The sequence below is a fragment of the Paroedura picta genome, chromosome 8 (genome assembly GCF_049243985.1).
Source record: "Paroedura picta isolate Pp20150507F chromosome 8, Ppicta_v3.0, whole genome shotgun sequence".
NCBI classification, from domain to species: Eukaryota; Metazoa; Chordata; class Lepidosauria; order Squamata; family Gekkonidae; genus Paroedura; species Paroedura picta.
This window is the reverse complement of record NC_135376.1, coordinates 4,043,159-4,064,584: the sequence shown is the minus strand read 5'-3', so window position 1 is coordinate 4,064,584 and position 21,426 is coordinate 4,043,159. Positions and strand designations below refer to the sequence as shown.

The 21,426-nt window shown below is 50.6% G+C and overlaps 1 protein-coding gene across 1 annotated transcript; it reads right to left on the bottom strand.

Moving 5' to 3' along the window:
• Positions 1 to 3,632: 3,632 nt before the first annotated feature.
• CHRND (cholinergic receptor nicotinic delta subunit) lies at positions 3,633 to 20,881 on the bottom strand. Its single transcript, XM_077348110.1, has 12 exons — positions 20,760 to 20,881; positions 17,855 to 18,000; positions 15,773 to 15,817; positions 14,827 to 14,936; positions 13,007 to 13,162; positions 12,525 to 12,640; positions 9,828 to 10,028; positions 8,674 to 8,785; positions 7,355 to 7,469; positions 6,133 to 6,343; positions 5,016 to 5,134; positions 3,633 to 4,024 (listed from the first exon to the last, which is right to left on the bottom strand). The coding sequence occupies exons 1-12, from the start codon at positions 20,794 to 20,796 to the stop codon at positions 3,842 to 3,844; spliced, it is 1,551 nt and encodes a 516-aa protein (XP_077204225.1). The 5' UTR covers positions 20,797 to 20,881; the 3' UTR covers positions 3,633 to 3,841.
• Positions 20,882 to 21,426: the final 545 nt, after the last annotated feature.

Sequence of the window (21,426 nt, the reverse complement as noted above, 5' to 3'; positions counted from 1 at the left end):
GGACACCTGGAGGGCCGCAGTTTGACTACCCCTGCCTTGGAGGGCCAAACAGAACAGGGTGTACAGAGAGGGAATCTCAGGGTCCTCATACGGACCCAGCGGAGTGCACATATTTGAATCGGCACTGGCTCCAGATTGAAGACTGGATCAAATTCAAGGTTTTGGTTGTCACCTTTAAAAACCCAAAATATCAACCCTCATCTCAACAGGACCGTCTCTTCCCATATGTCCCCCCACCCCAAGCATTTAAGAGCTAGAGAGCAAAACCTGCTAGAGATTCCCAGCCCCAAAGATATCAAACTGGGCCTAGTCTGCACACAAAGGATAATGCACTTTCAATGTGCTTTGGCAGCTGGATTTTCCAGTGCAGAACAGGAAAATCTACTTCTAAAGTGCATTGAAAGTGCATTATCTATTGTGTGCAGACTAGGCCTGGTCTCAACCAGGGCATAGTCTGCACTTACTTTGTTTATTCCATTGTCAATCCTGTTGAATTCAGATCGCTTTGAACTCGGGTCTTCCTCCCCCCCCCCCATTGAAACAGGAAAGTCTTCTGCACATGGTTAGGGTAGTTCAGAAGGAGGGGAGCCAAGCCTCTTTCTTTCTTTTCTTGAAGGGGGGGGGAGAGGAGCCAGGCAGAGAGCCTCTTTCTTTTCTTGGAGGGGGGGGAGAGGATCGAAAAAGGCAGAGGAGGGAGGAAAAATCCAGGACCGACAGAAGTTGAGAGAAATTAGGGGCTTCTCCTTTAAGGCAAGCGTGTCACATGACCAGGTGTGGCCTATCAGAGTTTCTCTACCACAGAGCTTGGTTTCCCAATCCAGATTTTAAAATATATTGAGCATTAAAAGCACTCCAAGATATTGCACAATAAAGGTAGGGTCACTCCAGATCAATCCTTCTTGCTGCAGAAGGAAAATTTAAATCGCCCCACATCCAAACGGAAATCGCATTCTGTGTAGAGGGCAGGGACTGAATCGATCTGGGGTTGGAATAAAAGCTCTGTGCAGTTTACACCCAGGAACAGGGTCTTTTCAGTACTGGCCCTCACCTGTTGGAACAGGTCCCCTGGGGAGATCAGAGCCCAGCGGGAATCTGGAGAGTTCCGCAGGGACTGCAGGACAGAGCTGTTCCACCAGGCCTCTGGCTGAGACCTAAGCCGGCATCGTACTCTTGGCCTCCCTGTTCAAAACACCAGCCAAATTGACATCAGCATCTGAAAATTAGAGCCATATAGATATAGAAATCTAGAGCCTAGAAGGAGGAGTCAGTTTGTAATTATTTAAGGGATCTACTGTAGATTTAATGTTATATTGTTTTCACAGAATCACAGAATCATAGAGTTGGAAGGGGCCATCTAGTCCAACCATCCAGTCCAATATCCTAAAGTTTAGGATATTAAATATGTTGTTCCTCACCCAGAGCCCCAGAGAAGGATAGGCTGTCATTCATTCATTCATTCATTCATTCATTCATTCATTCATTCATTCATTCATTCATTCATTCATTCATTCATTCATTCATTCCTTGACAGATACACCCTGGAGATCGCCTGGAATTACACAGTTTCTCTCCAGACCACAAAGGTTGGTTCTCCTGGAGAAAATGTCTGGTTTTCAGGGCAGACTCTATGGCAAGGGTGCCCAAATTGTGACTCTCTTGACCTCTGTGGGCATTCTGGAGCTCATCGTATCTGTAGTCCATGCAGTTCAGGAGAGCCCACGTTTGGCCACCCTTGCGTGCCGCCATTTCTATAACCCTAAAGCCCCTCCCTTCCCCCACACCCACTTTCTCCAGGAATTCCCCAGCCTGCAGCTGTCAACCCGGCTTGCCGATCAGAGAGGTCCCCGTTGCTGAAACCTGGAGGGAAGCTTCTCCCACCAGCTCCCCATGGCCCTAAAGGCCCAGAAAAGAAGAAGGCCCAGCTGTTTGAGGTCTGCATTCCAGGAAGGCCCAGGCCTTTGCAGCTTCCTGTGAAATGGGATCCGGCCCCCAGAAGGAGCACTTCCTTTGGCCTGGCCTCTTCTGCCTGAGGCCTGACCCTCTGACCTCCTTTCCCCACACAGCAGCTGGCTGGAACAGCCATGGGGTTAAAAATAGCTATTCAGGCTTAGCTGGTGTCAGCAATCTTGGCAGGCTAGCTGAAGCATGCAACGTGCCAGAAGATCTGCAGGTGATTGCCGGGATCGTGTAGACGTTTCCGGAAAAATCCACAGGATTCCTTGAAATCAGTTCTAAGGGTAGTCGTGGAAACTTTGTCCTCCTACCTACCGGTGCTTTAAGATCCAATGCAGGTATAATATGTAGGGCAGGATTTTTACCATCCAGAAGCCCCTGAAACATTCTTCAGGCGTTGAGAAACCCCCAGAAGTGATGTCAGCAGGCTACACCTTCCCACCACGCCCCCGGAAGTCATACGTCACTAGAAGTGACATCACCCAGACACTCCCACTGGATGTGACATCACCAGGACACTCCCACAGTCCAGGAAGGGACTTACAAGGGGCTATGGCAAAACCCTGGTTGAGAAAGCCTGATGTAGGGTAACAACAAGTGGGTCTGGAGCAGGACGGGCCAAGCTAGCCAGATTGGACGGGAGACCACTGAGGAAGCCCTGGATTGCTACACAGAGGCAGGCAATGGCTAGCCACCTTGGAAACGTCTCCTGCCATGAAGACCCCATCAGGGGTCACTAGAGTTGGCCTGAGACTTTCTACCACCAATGTGAACTGTGCAACTTGTCTGTCTGTCTCTCATCTACCTACCTACCTACATATCCTACTGACCTATCTATCCTCCTCTCTTTTCTTCATATTCTTCTTCTTCTTCTTCTTCCTCTCCTTCTCCTTCTCCTTCTCCTTCTCCTTCTCCTCCTCCTCCTCCTCCTCCCCCACCCCCTCCTCCTCCTCCTCCTCCTCCTCCTCCTCCTCCTCCTCCTCCTCCTCCTCCTTCTCCTTCTCCTTCTCCTTCTCCTTCTCCTTCTCCTGGAATTAGCTTTCTGAAAGAACAGCATCTTCCTCCCATCTCAGGAGGCTTTCTTGAACTTAAGGAGCTCTTTCACCAGAGGCGTTTTCAAATTGTGTGTGGAGAGGGTGCTCCCGAAATAGCCCTCTCTCTTCTGGAACAGCCAGGCATGTAAATTGTAACTGGGGGTTACTCCAGACGAGGCCTGTGGTTCTCTCAAAATGACAACTGATCTACAGACCATAATGATCAGCTCACCCAGAGAAAACGGTGGCTTTGGAGGGCAGACTCTGACCTGCCATAACGGCTGAACTCCTTCCCCCCCAAAAAAACACCACCATCCCCAGTCTGGACCCTCCAAAACAGCCGGAATTTCCCAACACAGAGCTGGCCAGCCTTAACAACCTACTCTCCTGTACATCCCCCTACTTCCCCTGACCCCAGATATTTGCAGGTGGGGGTATGGCTTAGTGGTGGAAGCTCTGCTTCGCATGCAGAAAGCCCCAGGTTCAATCCCTGGCATCTCCAGATAAAACCAGGCAATAGAGGATGTGACCCTGGAGAACGGCTGCCAGCCTGAGTAGGCAATACTTAACTTTGATGGACCAAGGGTCTGATTCAGTAGAAAACAGTTCTGTGTGTAAATATATTATGGGAGCCATTATCTGGGAAAGACAGTGTTTATTACGCCATAAGTTATGAGACAGACACAGAAATAATTTAGAAATCCTGCATGCTGGAAGGTAGGGGGTGACTGGGGGAAGCGAGAGCAGATTTGCTCTCCCCTCCGTTGCCCAGCCCCCTGCTCAGGTAAGAAGATGAAAGGATGTTAGTGAGTGGGGGCCACGGCCCTCCCAGCAAGTCGCAAGGGGAGCCAGGTCTAGACAAAGTGTTTGTGTTCTTCCCGGAAGTCGAATGACACCCCCTCGAAAGGCAAGGGGGGAGGGTAGTTGTAGGATCCCATCAAGAAAATCCACAAGGTGCCCAGACTCAGGACAGGTGTGATCAAGAAGAGACAGAGGCGGTCCACTGTTCGAGCAATGCGGTTCCAGTTGTCTTTCTCCTGCACGGGGGAGAAACAGAATCAGAAGAGGCTTAAAGACTTCCGACCTTCCCTTGACCTTGGACATGTCCGATAAGGCAGCCACAAATCACATTGACCTTCCCAATACCTGGTGGTGCCTGGTGGTTCGTTTCCTGCTGCCCACTTCCCTCCGGGGCAGCAAACTCAAAGGGTCTTGAATCAAACATAGAGAAGCAGTGGACAAAGAAGAAACGTTCTTGTCTTCAGAGCACAACACAGACCTTGTGCTCTGTTTGAATTTATTGGTCGTGTGCAATTATTATTACAAAGCTGAAGAAGTCTCACAGCGAAACTAGACATCACCTGCGAGTCAAAGCTGAAGAAGTCACACAGCGAAACTAGACATCACCTGCGAGTCAAAGCTGAAGAAGTCTCACAACGAAACTAGACATCACCTGCGAGTCAAAGCTGAAGAAGTCACACAGCGAAACTAGACTTTACCTGGGAGTCTAGTCTTGTTTTGATTAAATCAAAGTCTCTGAAGACAAGAATGTCTCTTTGTGTTTAATGTTAACCTCTGGTAGGAACAGGAACACAGGAATTCTTCTGTAACGGCAAATTAATTGAACCACACGGTTTCCCCTCCTGCTTGTATGCCTCATAGAATCATAGAATCATAGAGCTGGAAGGGGACATACAGGCCATCTAGTCCAACCCCCTGCTCAACGCAGGATCAGTCCAAACAGGACAAAGGCAGAATGACTGCAGGCAACAGTTAGGCAGCCAGGCAGTTAGGACTCCCTCCTCTTACGATACATAGTTGTTTCTATTCATCATAAAACTATCGTATAACTCGTATTCTGGGGCTCCACCCTCTTTGCATATTTAAACATTTCTGTCTGTGTCTGGGGGGGAGGGATATTTTATTTTCCTCGCGTTGTCAAAGCTGCTTTGTCAGTTTTGGTTGCCGTCATCTGAAATCCAAATGAGACCCGTCAAGGCGCACCGTGCACCTCACAGGCCCACCCACCTCGTTGTAGTCGTTCTTGTCCCGCGTGTGCTTCACAATAAAATTGGCCCCAGCAATGGCTGGCTTCATCTCATTGTAGAGCTGCTCCTGAACGTCCCCTGCACTGTGGGGGTCTGGTCCTAGAGGACAGAGGAGAGGGGCTGCAGCATCAGGCCATGGTTGGGAGATCTACAGAAACAGGAATGTTCTCTGGGGGTACTTTGGGGCAGTCACCATCACTCGACCTACCCAACAGGACTGTTGTGAGGATACAGGAAGTATCCTCAGAACACAGGAAGTGTTGTGAGGATACAGGAGCCCTGAGCTCTTGGAAGAAGGAAAGGTCAAAAAGTTCTGGCTAGAGAGCCCTGACCTAGATGGCTCAGGCTAGCCTGACCTCATCAGATATTGGAAGCTAAACAGGACCTGCCTGGTTAGGACTTGGGTTGCTATGGCAAGCAAGGCAACCACCTCTGATGGAAATGTCAAAGTTCCACAGGGTCTTCTGCCTGGCCAATGGTTGAAGCCAAGGCTGTTTGAAGCTTACAGTTCTCCCCCATTCCTTTCCCCCATGGCCTCCCTATTTATGTATTTATACCGTTTTCATCTCCACCCTGGGGTTGCAGGCGGAGGGAGTTAAGCAGGCGAGGGGAGCCGGGATGGGGGTTTTAACCTGTATTTTCATATTGGATTTTTGTTATTGTCATCTTGATAATGATGTGTGGGATTGTACTGTTGTGAACTTCCCCGAGCCCATCTGGGAGGGGCAGTAGACAAATTAAATAATGTGTGAAAGCTCACTTCGATCTTCCCAGGTGGTCTGCGCCCAATGAGAACAGTGGTCCCATTTGGTGTAATGTGCGATTTGGTTCGGATAAGCCGAAAAGTACCTGAATCAGCCAAATCCAGTCCCAATAGACACAGGCCTCTGCTTTAAATGTCCGAATCACATTTGTCTGATTCGTTGATTTGACGATTCGGCGATTCGGCAAAATAGCAATTTGGCGAATTGGACAAACAGCTCTATCGGGCTCTTTGCGACTCATAGCACAAGACGGGGTGGAGCTTGCTGGAAAACAGAGTGCCTCTCCCCCTCCCACCTGTCCCAGGCCGGTTGAGAGGCACTCCAAAAACTCACTTGCAGGGGTGACTCGACTGGCCAGCCCATGCCTCTCAGACTGCTTCTCAAACATGAGCTCGCTGCGGGACTTGACGGTGAAGTATTCCTCAGCCTTGATGATGTAGCCGACGGAGCTGCTGCGCCGGATCAGCAGGCCTTCCTTCGCCTCCGGCTCGCTCTCGGACGGCTGGGACATGCGCAAGAGGCGCGGCAGGGTCTCCAGGAACAGCTGCAGGGCAGGGAAAGGGTTACTGGGGGATCACTTGACATAGGGAGGGATTCCAACGTGGGCGCCTGGTGGCCACGGGAATAAATAAACAGGTGATTAGACAGATTCATGCAGGATAAGTCTATCGATAGCTACTAGGCGCTGATAAAACTGCTCTGACCGAGCAGTGATATCAGGGCTCTCTCAGCCTCACCCACCTCACAGGGTGTCTGTTGTGGGGAGAGGAAAGGGAAGGTGAATGGAAGCCGCTTTGAGCCTCCTTCGGGTAGGGAAAAGCGGCATATAAGAACCAACTCTTCTTCTTCAGTAATCTCAGGGCTCTCTCAGTCTCCCCTCCCTCACAGGGTGTCTGTTGTGGGGAGAGGAAAGGGAAGGCAACTGTAAGCCGCTTTGAGCCTCCTTCGGGTAGGGAAAAGCGGCATATAAGAACCAACTCTTCTTCTTCTTCTTCTAGGCTTGGCGACTGTGGGGAACCTCCACATTCCGAGGCACTAAACCTCTGGATCCCAGAGCCAGGAAGTGTAAGGTTGCCAGATCCCTGCTGGCCACCAGCAGGGGCCAGAGGTGTATGTTTGCTGGATCCAGATAGGGAAGCTCCTGGAGATTCAGGCCCACTCCAATTGACCAATGATGGGCCAGGAGGGGGTGGGAAGGGGAGGGTCCCCGGGTGGGCGTGTCCACAGCTCTGCTTTCCAGCCATATTCTACACAATTTCGCCAATTCTGGGGTTTTTTGAAGCCTGTAGAATGATTCAGGGGCTTCTCAATGGTAAAAAAGCTGAGAAAGGCTGGCTTAAGGGGAAGGTCTGTCTCACAGTGGTTGACAGGGTTGCCAGCTTCAAGGTGGGACCTGGAGATCTCCAAGAATTCCCACAGACCTTTAGATGAGATTTGAGTGTGTTCCTTCCTTGCAGCACAGCTGCTTTCGCCCTCCCCATGTGAGCCTGCCCCAGTCCACTCTTCTGGGGCTCCCATTCGATCCATTCCCTTCCGTCTGACCTTCAGGGCTCACCTCTTTGGTCCAGTCAGAAAGGATGTGGGTGCTGGGCGTGCGGAAGTGGATGTTGAGCTCCACCACACAGGCCACCACGACGGCAGTCACCAGCAACATGACGAAGAGCAGGAACCTGCCAGGGGGGAAAGGGACATGTTTCAGTGGTGGAGGGGCTCTGGCTCAGTGGCAGAACATCTCCTTGGCATGCAAGAGGTTGCAGGTTCAATCCCCAGCATCTCCAGTTAAAGGACATCAGAAGAACCCTGCTGGATCAGACCTGTAGTCCTTCTAGTCCAGCCTCCTTCCTCCAGCCTCCAATCACAGGGCATAGAGGCTGAGGCCTTCATATAAATATGAGTCCTGCTGGATCAGACCAGGGAGGGTCCCTCTAGTCCAGCCTCCTGTCTCACACAGGGGCCAACCAATTCTTCTGGAGGGTCAATAACAGGGCAGAGAAGCTGAGACCTTCATAAGAACCTCAGAAGAGACCTGCTGGGTAAGACCAGAGGTCATCTAGTCCAGCCGCCTGTCTTACACGGTGACCAACCAGTTCCTTTGGAGGACCAACAACAGGACACAGACACTGAGGCCTTCATAAAACATCAGAAAAGCCCAGCCTCCTGTCTCACACAGTGGCCACCCAGCTTCTCTTGCCAGCCAACAGCAGATCATAGAGGATGACCCCTTCCCCTGACGTTGCCTCCTGGCTCAGGGATTCAGAGGTTGACTGCCTCTGAATGTGGAGGTTCCCCTCAGCCACCACGGCTAGGAGCCATTGGTACACTTATTCATCATGAACCTATCTAAGCCCATTTGAACTACACTGTGGCATCCTCTGCCAGCAAATTCCACATTACACTCACTCTCTTTGTGTAGTAGCATTTCCTTGTTTCCATCTTGAACCTACTGCCCACCAGTTTCACTGGATGCCCTTGACCTCTAGTCGTTTTGCAGAAGGAAAAAAAATATCTCCATGCCTGTTTCCACACTAGTGATATCCTTCAGATTTGCACCTTTTTGCTCGTTTCTGCACTGAAACCCACTTCTTCCGTTTCAGGCTCGAATTTGCCCCTCCCTTGCCCTGCCGCAAAGGAATCCCTAGGATTTCCAAGCGGGGTCTAACGGGGTCCAATTTGGGGCCGTTCGGTGCAGAAATGCGTGCATTTGGGTTTTTTGCCAGGCCTGCCATTTTGGGTCCTTTGGAAACACCCCTCTCCTCTTTGCTTTCCTGCCCTTTCCCAGATCTCTGTGTTTCCTAAGTTCTGGCCGCTCTTGATCCCTGCCCCGGCCCCGAGAGTGGCAGCTGGCTGGCTGAGGCCCGGCGGAGGGAGACTCACTTGCCGATGAGCGGGATCGCTAGGGAGGTGGCCGGCAGGCGCTGCGAGATGAGCAGCAGGAAGACGGACTGGGCCAGCAGCACCGAGATGGCCAGCGTGACCTTCTCCCCACCTGGAAGGCACAGAAGGACAGAAACGCTTTCAGGATGCCAAACCTGGCCTGCCACCAGGGCCGCTTGATCCATGTAGAGCATGCTATGGGCCCCATGTTTCTAGGTGCCCCGCACAGTGCCTCCCCCATGGATCAGGGCCATAGTCTCTTTCCTTCCCTCCCTTTCCCTCTATAAGTCCGCTCGATGTGACACCCCTTTCCAAAGGGGGAGGGCTTCTCTGCCCCCAATCTGGCTGTTCCTGCTGCAGTTGTACTCTGCTAGGGTGTTGCAAATCGTTAAACCGGCTCTGGTGCTGCGGGGCCCTCGAATCCTTAAACCACTCCTGCCTGCTGCTCATGATATTCAACCCATTAGGTGGATGACCAGTTTCAGGTGGGTATTAGCCTTTGGTAAGCTGGCCACCTCTGAGTTGTTTAGGGATGCCAGCCTCCAGTGGGACCTGGGGATCCCCTGGAATTCTTGGGTATCTTGAGTATCTTGAGTATCCTGTGCCCTCTCCCGGTGTTTACGCCCCAGAAAACAACTTGGGAGGAAAGGCTGGAGTTTGCCTTTCCGTCTTTCCCCGCGTGCAGCGACTTTCCAAGCTCATCTGAGCTCTATTATTTTTAAAGCTGTTCTCCATGGCTGCTGTGAGGCCATGGGTCACCTGCATGGCTGTAGGTAGCCTGTGTGGCCGTGGGGCACCCATGTGGCCATGGATCACGTGTGTGGATGCGGGTCACCTATGTGGCCACAGTTTATCGGTGTGGCCATGGGTCACCTGTTGTGTGGCTGTAGGTCACCCATGTGGCCATGGGTCAACAGTGTGGCCATGGGTCACCCATGTGGCCACAGTCTCCCCATGTGGCCGTGGGTCATCTGTGTGGCCACGAGTCACCTGCGTGGGGGTGGGTCACCTGCATGGCAACAGGCCACCTGCATAGCCACAAGAAACCAACTTGGCAAAAACCCGAATCTGCCGTTTGGGCCTGACAGACAGGGGAATGGAAGGTAAAGGGGGTGCGGTGCTTCCGGGAGCAGCAGGGAAGCCGTTTTGCTCACTGTCGGCCGGCAGGTAAAAGACCAGGATGGTCATGAAGGCAATGAGGACGCAGGGCGTGACGATGTTGATGATGTAGAAGAGGGGCTTGCGCTTGATGATGAGGTAGAACGTGATGTCCTGGTGCTTGTTGCTCTCAGGAGGGAAGTTCGGGTCAATGTTTTTGCGGGCAGGCCGGTGGACGATCTCCCATTCGCCGTTCTCTGGGAAGGAGAGAGAAAGAGAGAGACAGAGACAGAGACAGAGAAGGGGAGACAGAGAGAAAGGGAGACAGAGAAAGGGGGAGACAGAGAAAATTGTGGGAGTGAGGCAGCGTGAGCAGGTTGTCTTCGTAGCTCTACAACTGACCCTCTGTCGTATGTTCATTATCTGAGGCACTGCCTCTCTGAATACGTTCTCCCAGAGAGCAATTTAGCAATACCAATCAGCGGACTCAAGGACTGTCACAATAAACTATGTGAAGAATGATAAAATACAATTTCAGTTCCAAAGACTGTGTCGTAAAACATTGGTTGCCCCCAGACAGGAACAATGTCTCACTGGTACCCAGAAGGAAGGACTTCACATCACAAACTGGTCTTCCCTGGTCTAAAAGATCTGGCTTCAACCAGGGCCAGGGCCTTTTCAGTCCTGGCCCCTGTGGAATGAGCTCCCAGAGGAGCCAAGGGCCCTGATAGAGTAAGGTCAGCTCCGCAGGGCCTGTAAAACAGACCTCTTCCACAAGGCATTTGGTTGGGCCAATGAACATCATCATCAGCTGGGCTCCCTTTACAATATCCTCCCTCCCCACCGAAAGCAAGGATTGAACACTCCTAATCAACCAATTAGCAAAACAGCTGGAATGGTTGTCTTTAAGATTGTATGGATTTAATATTTTATATTTGTAGTATTCATTATGAATGTTTTAGAAACATGTATATAAATGTGTGTTTTATAAACAGGCATATAAGTATCAGAGACAGCCCCAAGCCAGCACGCTGAGAGAGGCGGGGTATAAACTGAAAAATAAAGACATAAAAATATCACAGTAGTTCCTCGAGTCCACAGAAGACGCAGAAGCCTGGCAAAACAAAGCGTACCACATCTTTGTGTGCATGACAGCGCAGCGTTGAAGAAGAAGAAGAAGAAGAGTTGGTTCTTATATGCCGCTTTTCTCTACCCGAAGGAGTCTCACAGTGGCTTACAGTCGCCTTCCCTTTCCTCTCCCCACAACAGACACCCTGTGAGGTGGGTGAGGCTGAGAGAGCCCTGAGATTACTAAAGAAGAAGAGTTGGTTCTTATATGCCGCTTTTCTCTTCCTGAAGGAGTCTCAAAGCGGCTTACAATCACCTTCCCTTTCCTCTTAAGGCAAAACGTCATTCATAATCACTTTCTGTGCCTTGTGACTAAAACTCCTCCCCAAAAATTTTTTAATATAATATTTTTGTTTTAAAAGATCGTGTGTGTGGAGTATATATGGATTGATTCTACAGGCCTCTCTAGCACCGTGATTCTTCGTCTATTGCAGCCTTTATCGACTTTTTTATCATTGAGAAACCCTTAAAACATAGTTTAAGGCAGGGGCAGTCAAACTGCGGCCCTCCAGATGTCCATGGACTACAATTCCCTGGAATTGTAGTCCACGGACATCTGGAGGGCCGCAGTTTGACCACCCCTGGTTTAAGGCTTCGAGAAACCTCAGAAGTGAGCCGATGGTGGAGAATATGGGTGGGAAGCCAACTATTAAACAAAAGTGGGAAGCAGAGCTGTGGACACGCCCACCTGGGACCCCTCCCCTCCCCACCCCCTCCAGGCCCATATGGTCATATCAACCGATAAATGTGCAACAAATTTTTTTAAAGGTACACTTTAAATTGCTTAAACGGCTTACTGTTGATTATAATCTTTTTATGCCTTAGACATAAAACAGTATTTGATGGGGAATGATATTTGTATTCCAGAACAGCAAGCAATCAATGAAGAAGATTGGGAAAATGGGTTTATTGAATACCTGGCACCTCGTTCTGATGGCTTAAGTTTTTCAAAGTGACTGACCTTAATAATAATAATAATTATTATTATTATTGTTACCATTATCATTATTATTATATATTTATAGAATATATTATATAATAATAATAATTATTATTAATTATAATTATAATATATAATATAATATAATATAATAATAATAATAATAATAATAATAATAATTATTATTATTATTATTATTTCTTTTCCTTTATGTTCAGTATTGGCCATTTAGGGAGCAGGAGTCGACATGACCATATATGGTCATATCACCTGATAAATGTTTAACAATTTTAAAATATATATATATAAATTAATTTACTCTCCCCCATTTGGGGAGCCCTTCCAGGGCTGTCAAGAAGCCCTGCTGTTTCATGAACCGCTGGTTGAGAAGGTCTGTGTTATTTCGACCCACACTGTGGAACCCCCTGGTGTTTTGCAGTCTCCAAGAGGGGCCTGGAGATTTCTGGGAATTACAACTGACCACCACATGACCGAGGTCCCTTCCCTTCAAGACGATGTTTGAAGGGCAGACTCTCCCATTGTAGCCTGCTGAAGACCCTTTGCAGGGACGTGTATTGGTCAAAAGCGGCCCCTTCTAATCTGGTGAGCCGGGCTTGATTCCCTGCTCCTCCGCATGCAGCCAGATTCCCCGCTCCTCCACGTTCCATGCCGCAGGGAGAGATACCTGTGAAGCCCTCGGGGTCAATGATGATCCATTCCACCACGTAATTTTTCTTGGTCTCGTCATCTTTCTTCATCATGAGCTCCAAGGAGATCTCTTTCGCGTTGTACATCAGCGAGCTGCAAAAGGGGAGGGAAAAATTCGGTGAGCGCCAGCCCCAAAACCACTTCCGGGAAGACTGGTAACTGTCCGTCTTCTGGGAAGGGGCTGTGGCTCACTGGCACAGCACCTGCCCAGCACGCAGAAGGCCCCAGGTTCGATCCCCGGCATCTCCAGTTAGGAAGAAGGGGTGGGAAACAACTCTGCCTGAGATTCTGAAGAGTGGGTGATGTGAAGGAATAAGAATGCAGAAAATCCTCAGGAAAGGACAAATAAAAGTAGAGATTACCCTCCTGTGATCTTTGCCCTGCTGGAATCTCTATGTGTGGAGAGATGCCCCCCCCCAAGCATTAGATAAGAAGACAGGGCAGGTGGCAATTCCTCACCTGAACCTCAAGGTGCAGTTTTGCCAGTCGAAGGGAAAGAAGTTGACGTTGATGGGGCAGGCACTTCGGAAGATGGCGGGTGGGAGCCAGAACACGTAGCCCGTGTCGTAGACCAGAGTGTTGCAGCTGTAGGTGATTTGGAATTCACCATCATTGCTGCAGAGGGAGACAAGAACACACTGGCAAGGAGTGAGCCATGTTCAACCCAGGCATGCTTATATTTATAGGGCCCGTTTCAGCCTGGAGAATCTCACACTTATAGGACCTATTTCAGCCCAGAGTATATTGTTATTCTTATTGTTGTCGTCGTCATTGTTGTTGTTTGTCACCCACCACTACCAAGCAGGCTCGTTGCAGGTTACAGGTGTACCCATTAAAATGGACAAGAACTACCGATACAGAAACCAACAACCCAGCAATATGTCGGAGCCCCCCCTCCATCCCCAATCCCCAATCCCCAATTTTAGAGGGCTTAGTTCAGCTCATCTATATAAGGCCTAGTTCAGCCCAGAGAATCTTGCCTTTATATGAATTAGTTAGGAATGATAGAATCATAGAGTTGGAAGGGTACATACAGTCCATCTAGTCCCACCCCCTGCTCAGTGCAGGATCAGCTTCAAGCATCCAGGAAAAGGATCAGCCGCTGCTTAAAGACCACCAGTGAGGGGGAGCTCCCCACCTCCTGAGGCAGCCCATTCCCCTGCTGAACTAGACTCATAGAATCCCAGAGTGGGAAGGGGCCATGCAGGCTATCTAGTCCCACCCCCTGCTCAGGGCAGGTTCAGCCTCCAGCATCCAGGAAAAGGATCAGCCGCTGCTTAAAGACCACCAGTGAGGGGGAGCTCCCCACCTCTTCATGCAGCCCCTTCCACTGCTGAACTAGACTCATAGAATCCCAGAGTGGGAAGGGGCCATGCAGGCTATCTAGTCCCACCCCCTGCTCAGGGCAGGTTCAGCCTCCAGCATCCAGGAGAAGGATCTGTCCAGCCGCTGCTTGAAGACCGCCAGTGAGGGGGAGCTCCCCACCTCCTCAGGCAGCCCCTTCCGCTGCTGAGCTACTCAGACTGTCAATATTCTTCCCCCTAATATCTAGCTGGTACCATTCTACATGTAGTTTAAACCCATTATTGCAAGTCTTGTCCTCTGCTGCCAACAAGAACCTTTCCCTGCAAATGGCAACCTTTCAAATACTTAAAGGCAGCCATCCTGTCCCCTCTCAGCCTCCTGTTCTCCAGGATGAACATTCCCCAGTCTCTCAGCCTTTCCTCACAGGGGGTCCCCCAGGCCCTGGATTCTCCTCTTCCCTCTCCTCTGCACCTTCTTTCTGAGGTGAGGCTTCCAGAACTGCACACAGGACTCCAGGTACAGTCTGGCCAATACGATATACAGCAGGACTAGGAAATTTTGCAATTTTGATGGGATGCCTCTGCTGATGCATTCCAGGACTGCACTTAGCCCAGAGAATCTTCACCCTCCAAGGCCTAGTTCAGTCTGGATATTTTTCTCCTTATAGACACTGAGCAAACTGGACCTTCGATTTAACTGGGAAAAGTTCCCAGGGCCCCATTGCTCCCAGGGAGCAGCCTGGCCTCCACGGAGAAACTACCGTCTGCAGATAGAATCATAGACTCCTAGAATCCTAGAGTGGGAAGGGGCCACACAGGCCATCTAGTCCAACCCCCTGCTCAACGCAGGATCAGCCCAAAGCATCCTAAAGCATCCTAAAGCAAAGGATCCAACACTGTTAATGACATAAGGAGCAGGGTCTGGCAAAAGAGAAACATTGGCCCCTCTAGGAAGTGGCATTGGCTGGGACTCACTTGTTCTCCAAGACAATTTGAGGCACCCACAACATGTCTGCCGGGAGGCGCAGGATATCGATGCCTCCAAATTCGGTCTTGTTCCACTGCAGCCTGTAGTCAGTCCACCCCTGTGGATAGCCAAAGAGAGGCCAGCCCAGATTTTATGTCACCTGCCATCTCTCTGTCCCTCCCCTTCCTTCAGCAAACCTGGGAGGAGGGAGGGGATCAGATGCCTCTCCCGTTTCCATTTTAGCCTCACAACCACCTCCTTTTATCCTCACAACCATCATCTAGTAGGGGTGAAGAAAAAGACAAGAGCTGGGTTTTTATACCCCACTTTTCTCTGCCCAAAGGCATTTCAAAGCAACTTACAAATCGCCTTCCCTTCCTCTCCCCACAATAGACACTCTGTGAGATAGGTGGGGCTTAGAGAGCTCTGAGAGAACTGTGACTGGCCCAAGGTCACCCTGCATATGGAGGAAAAGAAGTAGAAGCAGAAGAGGTTTTTTTATACAAACACCCTGTGAGGTAGGTAGACTTGAGAGAGTTCTGAAAAAACTTCTCTGTGAGAAGAGCTCTAACAGGACTGTGACTGGCCCAAGGTCACCCGGCTGGATGCAGGAGTGGGTAATCAAGCCCAGCTCGCCAGATTAGAAGCTGCCACTCCTAACCGCTCTCCCAACCTGGCTCAACAGCAGGTAAACTGAGCTACACTTGCTGAAAGTCATTCTGTTTTTGTGACAGTGTTGGCATTTGAACCTGGGTCTCCCAGCTCTCAGTCTGATTCTCTAACCCAGGGCCTTGATTTTCTTTGGCTCTAGTAGCCAGCCCCCAAAATTTAGGAGCGAGAAACTTCTTTCAGCCTTTTGAGCTTTATTTTTTTAATACTACTTTATCACCCCCTGCTATTGAAAAACGGATGACTAAGTCAAAGTTGCCCTAAGAGGCGGACGGTTTTACTCACGTGTTCAATCCATACACAGCTGGTCAGCGTTTCATCCGCCTCTTTCTGGAACAGAATAGAAAGGCAGCCGATTAAATTCAGAATCTCAGAAACCAGCGTGGAAACACATGGGATGGGAAAGATCAGCAGTCCCATGTTCGTCTTACGGTATTCGGTGCACGGGCTGTTAGAGAAGATTTATCGCCTGGAGAAATGTCATCAATATGGGATTGACAGTGGCCCTTAATACCTGCCCTGGAGGGTCAAGCGTTTTTAGAAATGGGCAGGGCCAGCAGAGGCTTTTGCCCAGCAAGACTCCTGATTGGGCACTGAAGACTTGATTGGCAGTGAAGATCTGTAGCAATGTTGCTACAGAAGCAGCCACCAACTCAGCTTCTTCCCCGTGGGAATGACGGACAGTCATGGCGGCCATTTTGTGGCTGGCTCCTGCAGCAGCAGGGTTAGCGGCCATTATGTGACTGCACACACCGTGCTGCCTAGGAACCTGAAAGGTTGAGCAGCAGCCGAGTAAGTATGAAATAGTAAAATGCAAATATTTATTTCAATACACGTGCACGCATAAAACTTAAAAACATCAAGGTCTATCACGCACTGTTGCACCAATCCGAAACCTTTTGACGCATGGATAAAAGACCAGGTAATCAAACACGTTTCAACCCCCCTTGGGGACTTCTTCAGTGGTCTAATATTTAAAGGCACTCATGTGATGTAAGAATGGGGACTATAAGGTGGTCGACAATCTGAAGCAGATGGTTATCTAGTGATGCCCACGGGAATGGACAGCTTGAAAAGGGGATTCAATACATTTGTGGAGGATCAATCTTATCAGTGGCTACTAGCCATGGATTCTAAGGGGAACCTCCACATTCAGGGGCACTAAGCCTCGGAATCCCAGAACCAGGAGGCAACATCAGGGAAAGGCCTTGGCCTCCATGCTGTGTTGTTGGCCCTCCAGAGGAACTGGTTAGCCACTAAGTGAGACAGGATGTTGGACTGGAGGGACCCCTGGTCTGATCCAGCAAGGCTCTTCTGAGGTTCCTAGGAAGGCCTCGGCCTCTCTGCCCTGTTCAGAGGAACTGGTTGGCCATGAAGTGAGACACGATGTACAGTTTTCCAAAACAGTGGTATCTGTTTAACAATCAATACAGTGTATCTGTTCCACATAATATTTCTGGTAAGGCCTTGGAGGAGGAGCTAGTCTCATGTCTTAAGTGCCACTCAGCGGTTAACACCCACTCAGGGCCGTTGTCCCGCCCCTGAGTGCCTCCTCCTCCAACTGGCTTGCCTGTCTGTCCAGCGGCCAGCCAATCACCTTCCGTCCCCCACCCCTGACCACCCCCTCCTCCTTCCACATCCCTCCGAGGCTCAGAGGCTGCAGATCCCTTCCGTGTGAGAGCTACCCCTGCCGGTGAATTCTCTAACAGCTGCCTGAAGCCTTTCCAGGTCCTGGGGGGAGGGAGAGGCCATATGCAGAATTATTCCACCCCCACCCACCCCAAATCTAGCACCTGTTGTATTCCTGAATGCAACAGGCTTGGTCCCTACCTTGAACATAATACTGATACAGGGCTACAATATCAGACAAGCCAGTGGTTAACGCTGCTCTGATCTGAAATGTTCTTCATCAGGAATAGTAATGTCCAACTGCAAATACAGAACTCTTCATAGGGAACAACCCCAAATACCTCCGACATTTCTCTGTCCGACCCAAATCTCTATAACATGCCGCACACGTCTGCAAGAATGTTTTGAATTTGGAAACTGCTCTTGCTGATGAAGAACGTTTTGAAAATGCGGCATTCACTGTGCTGGCTTGTCTGACCTTGTACCAGTGGATCAGGATTTATATTCAAATACGGAGCTTTGATTGTGAAACGGATACCGCTGTCCTGAAATACGTTTTTCATCCCCCCCCCAAAATGGAAGCAAATCTAGAGTTTGTAACAGGGCATCAGGAAGCACCTGCACGGTAGCTGTATTTGGCTGGTGATTCACCAGAGGTCGGCGGCCTTTCTTTGGGGCCTGCGCGAGGCCCACCCCGTGAGGGCTGAGGGACCCTTTTCGGCCCGTCCGAGAACTCACCAAGGACACCAAGTTGGAGAGGGTCAGCGCCAGGTAGATGGTGAGGCTCTCGTCCCTGGAGGCCACCGGCCGCAGGTCCTTGTTGTAGCCTCTCTCCTCGAAGAGATGCTTAATGAGGGTCTCCTCCATGTTTGCGGCCAGGATGCCTGGAGAGGTCAGGAGACAAGACGGAGCTGAGGGTGCGAGGAGGCAGGGTGGAATTGCCAACTTTGGATTGGAAGATTCTTGGAGATTTGGGGAATGGAGCCTGGGGAGGGCCAGATTTGGGGAGGGGAGTATCTTCAGCAGATTATGTCGCCCCCCAGAGCCATTTTCTCCAGAGGAACAGATCTCTGTAGCCAAGAAATTATTTCTCCAACGTGAACTTGATTAAAAAGACCCTGTGAGGGGTTTTGTTGTTGCTGTTGTTGTTGTGTTGTTTCAGTCCCGTTCAGCTGATGCTAGAAGGCGGGCAGCAAGGAAGAGCAATGCAAACCCAGTGGCAGGGAGTTCCGAAGATTAGGGGCAGCTGCCACTAGAGCAGCCAAGGGGATGGAGAAAAAGCAGTGCTGCTTGAGGTCTCTCATAATTACAATGGATCTTCAGCCCACAGAGATCATTTCCCTTGGAGAAAATGGCCACTCTGGAGGTTGGACTCTATGGCACTGTACCCCCCTGAGGTCCCCCCCACCCGCCCCCCAAGCCCTTCCCTCCCCAGGCTCCATCCCCCTAAGCTCCAGGAATTGCTCATCCCAGAGATGGGAAATCAATCAGTAGATAACACAGCAGATTTAAGTTCCTGGGATGACTGTCTCATAAGAGGCAGAATTCAGTGATGCTACAGGTGTCAATCACCCTGCCAGTCTCCTCGGGAGTGTTAACTTAGAGCAGGGGTAGTCAAACTGCGGCCCTCCAGATGTCCATGGACTACAATTCCCAGGAGCCCCTGCCAGCATGCTGGCAGGGGCTCCTGGGAATTGTAGTCCATGGACATCTGGAGGGCCGCAGTTTGACTACCCCTGACTTAGAGGTTTAACGAGCCTGGAGGTCCTTCAACCCTCCCTAAGCCCTACATTCCTTTCATTTTTCTGTACCTTCCTTCTCCATCCCACGGTTTATGACCTGTAGAGACTCTCTCCCCCGCTGCAAAGAGCTCTCCCTTATCTAGGCCTAGTCTGCACACAAGAGATAATGCACTTTCAATGCACTTTAGAAGTAGATTTTCCTGTTCCGCACAGGAAAATCCAGCCGCGAAAGCACATTGAAAGTGCATTATCTACTGTATGCAGACTAGGCCCTGTCCTCATCCTTGGTTCACATAGTAAGGGTTGGAAATTTCATGCCAGGAATGGCAGAGAAAGCAGACTGGATGTCTCTGGAATTCTCGCCTTTTAGATCAAAAGCCTCCTCTATGGGAACTATATCTCCCGCTTAAACTATCCCTCCTATATATAGACCCTAGGGGGCCATCTGTGCTTGTCTCTGTCAATGTCCCTCTTCCTGCCATGCTTTGTCCTGCTATGCCTTCAATAGAAACTGGCTTCTTTGCACCACAGTCTTTGGAGCAGTTCTCCACGCGGGGGTCCCTTCTGGCCAGCCGGACCAGCCTACGGTTCGTGACAGATGGTCGAAGACCAGGTGGACTCCTTCACCTGGACTACTAGGAGAAGCAGAAGGCGGCAGGAAAAGGGGATGGAGGGTCTCCCTGAAGGATGCCCCAAGGGCCCTCCATTTGCAAGACCTGAGCCAGGCTGGTGGCGATAAGGGTGTTTTGGGGGATGTTAATTCATAGGCAAAGACAATAATGCTAGGAGAAGTCAAAGGCAGCGGGAAAAGAGGAAGACTCAACAGGAGACGGGTGGACTGCATCAGGGGAGCCCCCACCCTCTGTTTGCAAGGCGTGGACAAAGCTGTTAAGAAGAGAATGTTTTGGAAGTAATTAATATGGGTTGATAGGGAGAAGACAGCTGTTTGGGAGAGTGGATTACACAGAATTGTACCCTACTAACATCCTTCCCCACCCTCCAGGGATTTCTCAACTCAGAACTGGCAATTCGGGCCAGGGGCCTTCGGGGTTCCCATTGTACCTGCTCTGATGAACCCTGGGAGGGCTTTCGTGGATACACATAAATAAATACACTCCAGGCAAGTGCACCTTATTGGATCCATGGCACAGCTGCTGCAGTTGCATCAATATTCTTCGGCACGACCAAGATGCCGGCGTGCCCCACCAGTCACAGTGGGCATTGACACATCCCATGATGAGCCCCCACCCCCTTTTTGCTGCTGAGCAGAAAAGGTGGAATCCCAAAAGATTCCTGATGTCAACGCCCAAACCGGACTCTTTCCTTTCTCTTGAGTCTCGGCACAAAGCTTCTCCCTCGAATTAAACTCGATCGGTCTGAACGACACCACCAAACTCAAGCTTTCTCCCGACGTTTCAGACCGGCGTGGTGCCCTGATGCAAGAGACCCGAAGAATCGAGCGGCGATACGTGGAAGTTCTGGCCCTGCCGCGATTTTTCTCGCAGACCCAAGTCTGATTCCAGCGTCACCTCGAAGAGCAACAGAGGGTTTTTTTTTTCAAGAGACAAGCTTGGACTCAAACTTTGTTCTGCTGCTCCTGACCAACAGGGCGACCGCCTGCAGCAACCCCCGGCTCAGCTGCGGTTTCCGTTTTCGTGCCGGAGAAAAGAGGGCCTCCGAGTAAATGCGGAACGCCTGCAGCACCCTGCTCGCCTTGCATTTGACAATAAATGCTCAAATCAGAGGAGGGAGTTTCCAAGGCGATGGGGATTCAAGCCTCAGGAATTTGGGAGTGGGACTTGCAGTCCACGTTCAGCTCTGCTCTTGGCAGGGAGCGACTGCTGGGCTTTTCTCCCCTGTGAGTCCCCGCAGGTGCTCAGAGAATCGAGCCGCATCCTTACCTGGGAGGGCGAAGGCCCAGATCAGGGTGAACCACATGTCGGCCCCCACGTCGCTGGAGCCGCGTCCCTGCCCTCCGTCTCAGAGCGTCTCTGCCGAAAAATGGACGGAAGTCCACGCGGAGGCTCTGAGGCCGGAATGCCAATGGACAGCGGCAGGTGTTTGGCCTGGGGTGGGGGGAAGGGACAAAATAGCAGCCTGTCCGGGAGACAAGAGGTGGCAACTCTATCCCTTCCTTCCCTACATACACCCCCCCCCCCAGTGCCAGGAGGGAATGAGCTGCTCGGCTTGCAGTAAACAAGAGTGCAAAAGGAGCCCCTGTGAAGGATGCCTCGGTCAGGTGTCACAGCAGGGAGGGAGGAGGGTTGGCAACCTCCAGGTGAGGCCTGGAGATCTCCCAGCATGACGCGGGTCTGCAGGCGGGACAGAGCTGTCCCCCTCGAGACAATCGGTTCAGAGGGCAGCCATGTAATTCTGAACAACTTGGATTCGCGCTTAGAGAGCCATTAAATTTCCGGAGTCTGGACTTTCGATAGCCAAAGTTGTCTTTGTCCCCTCTCGTGGTCTGTTTTAGTAACTGGTTGGTGATGTTTTGTTTGTTTGTTTGTTTGTTTGTTTATATTTATAGGCTGTTGCTTTTGGCCAGCGAGCTTGCAGCGGCTGACAACA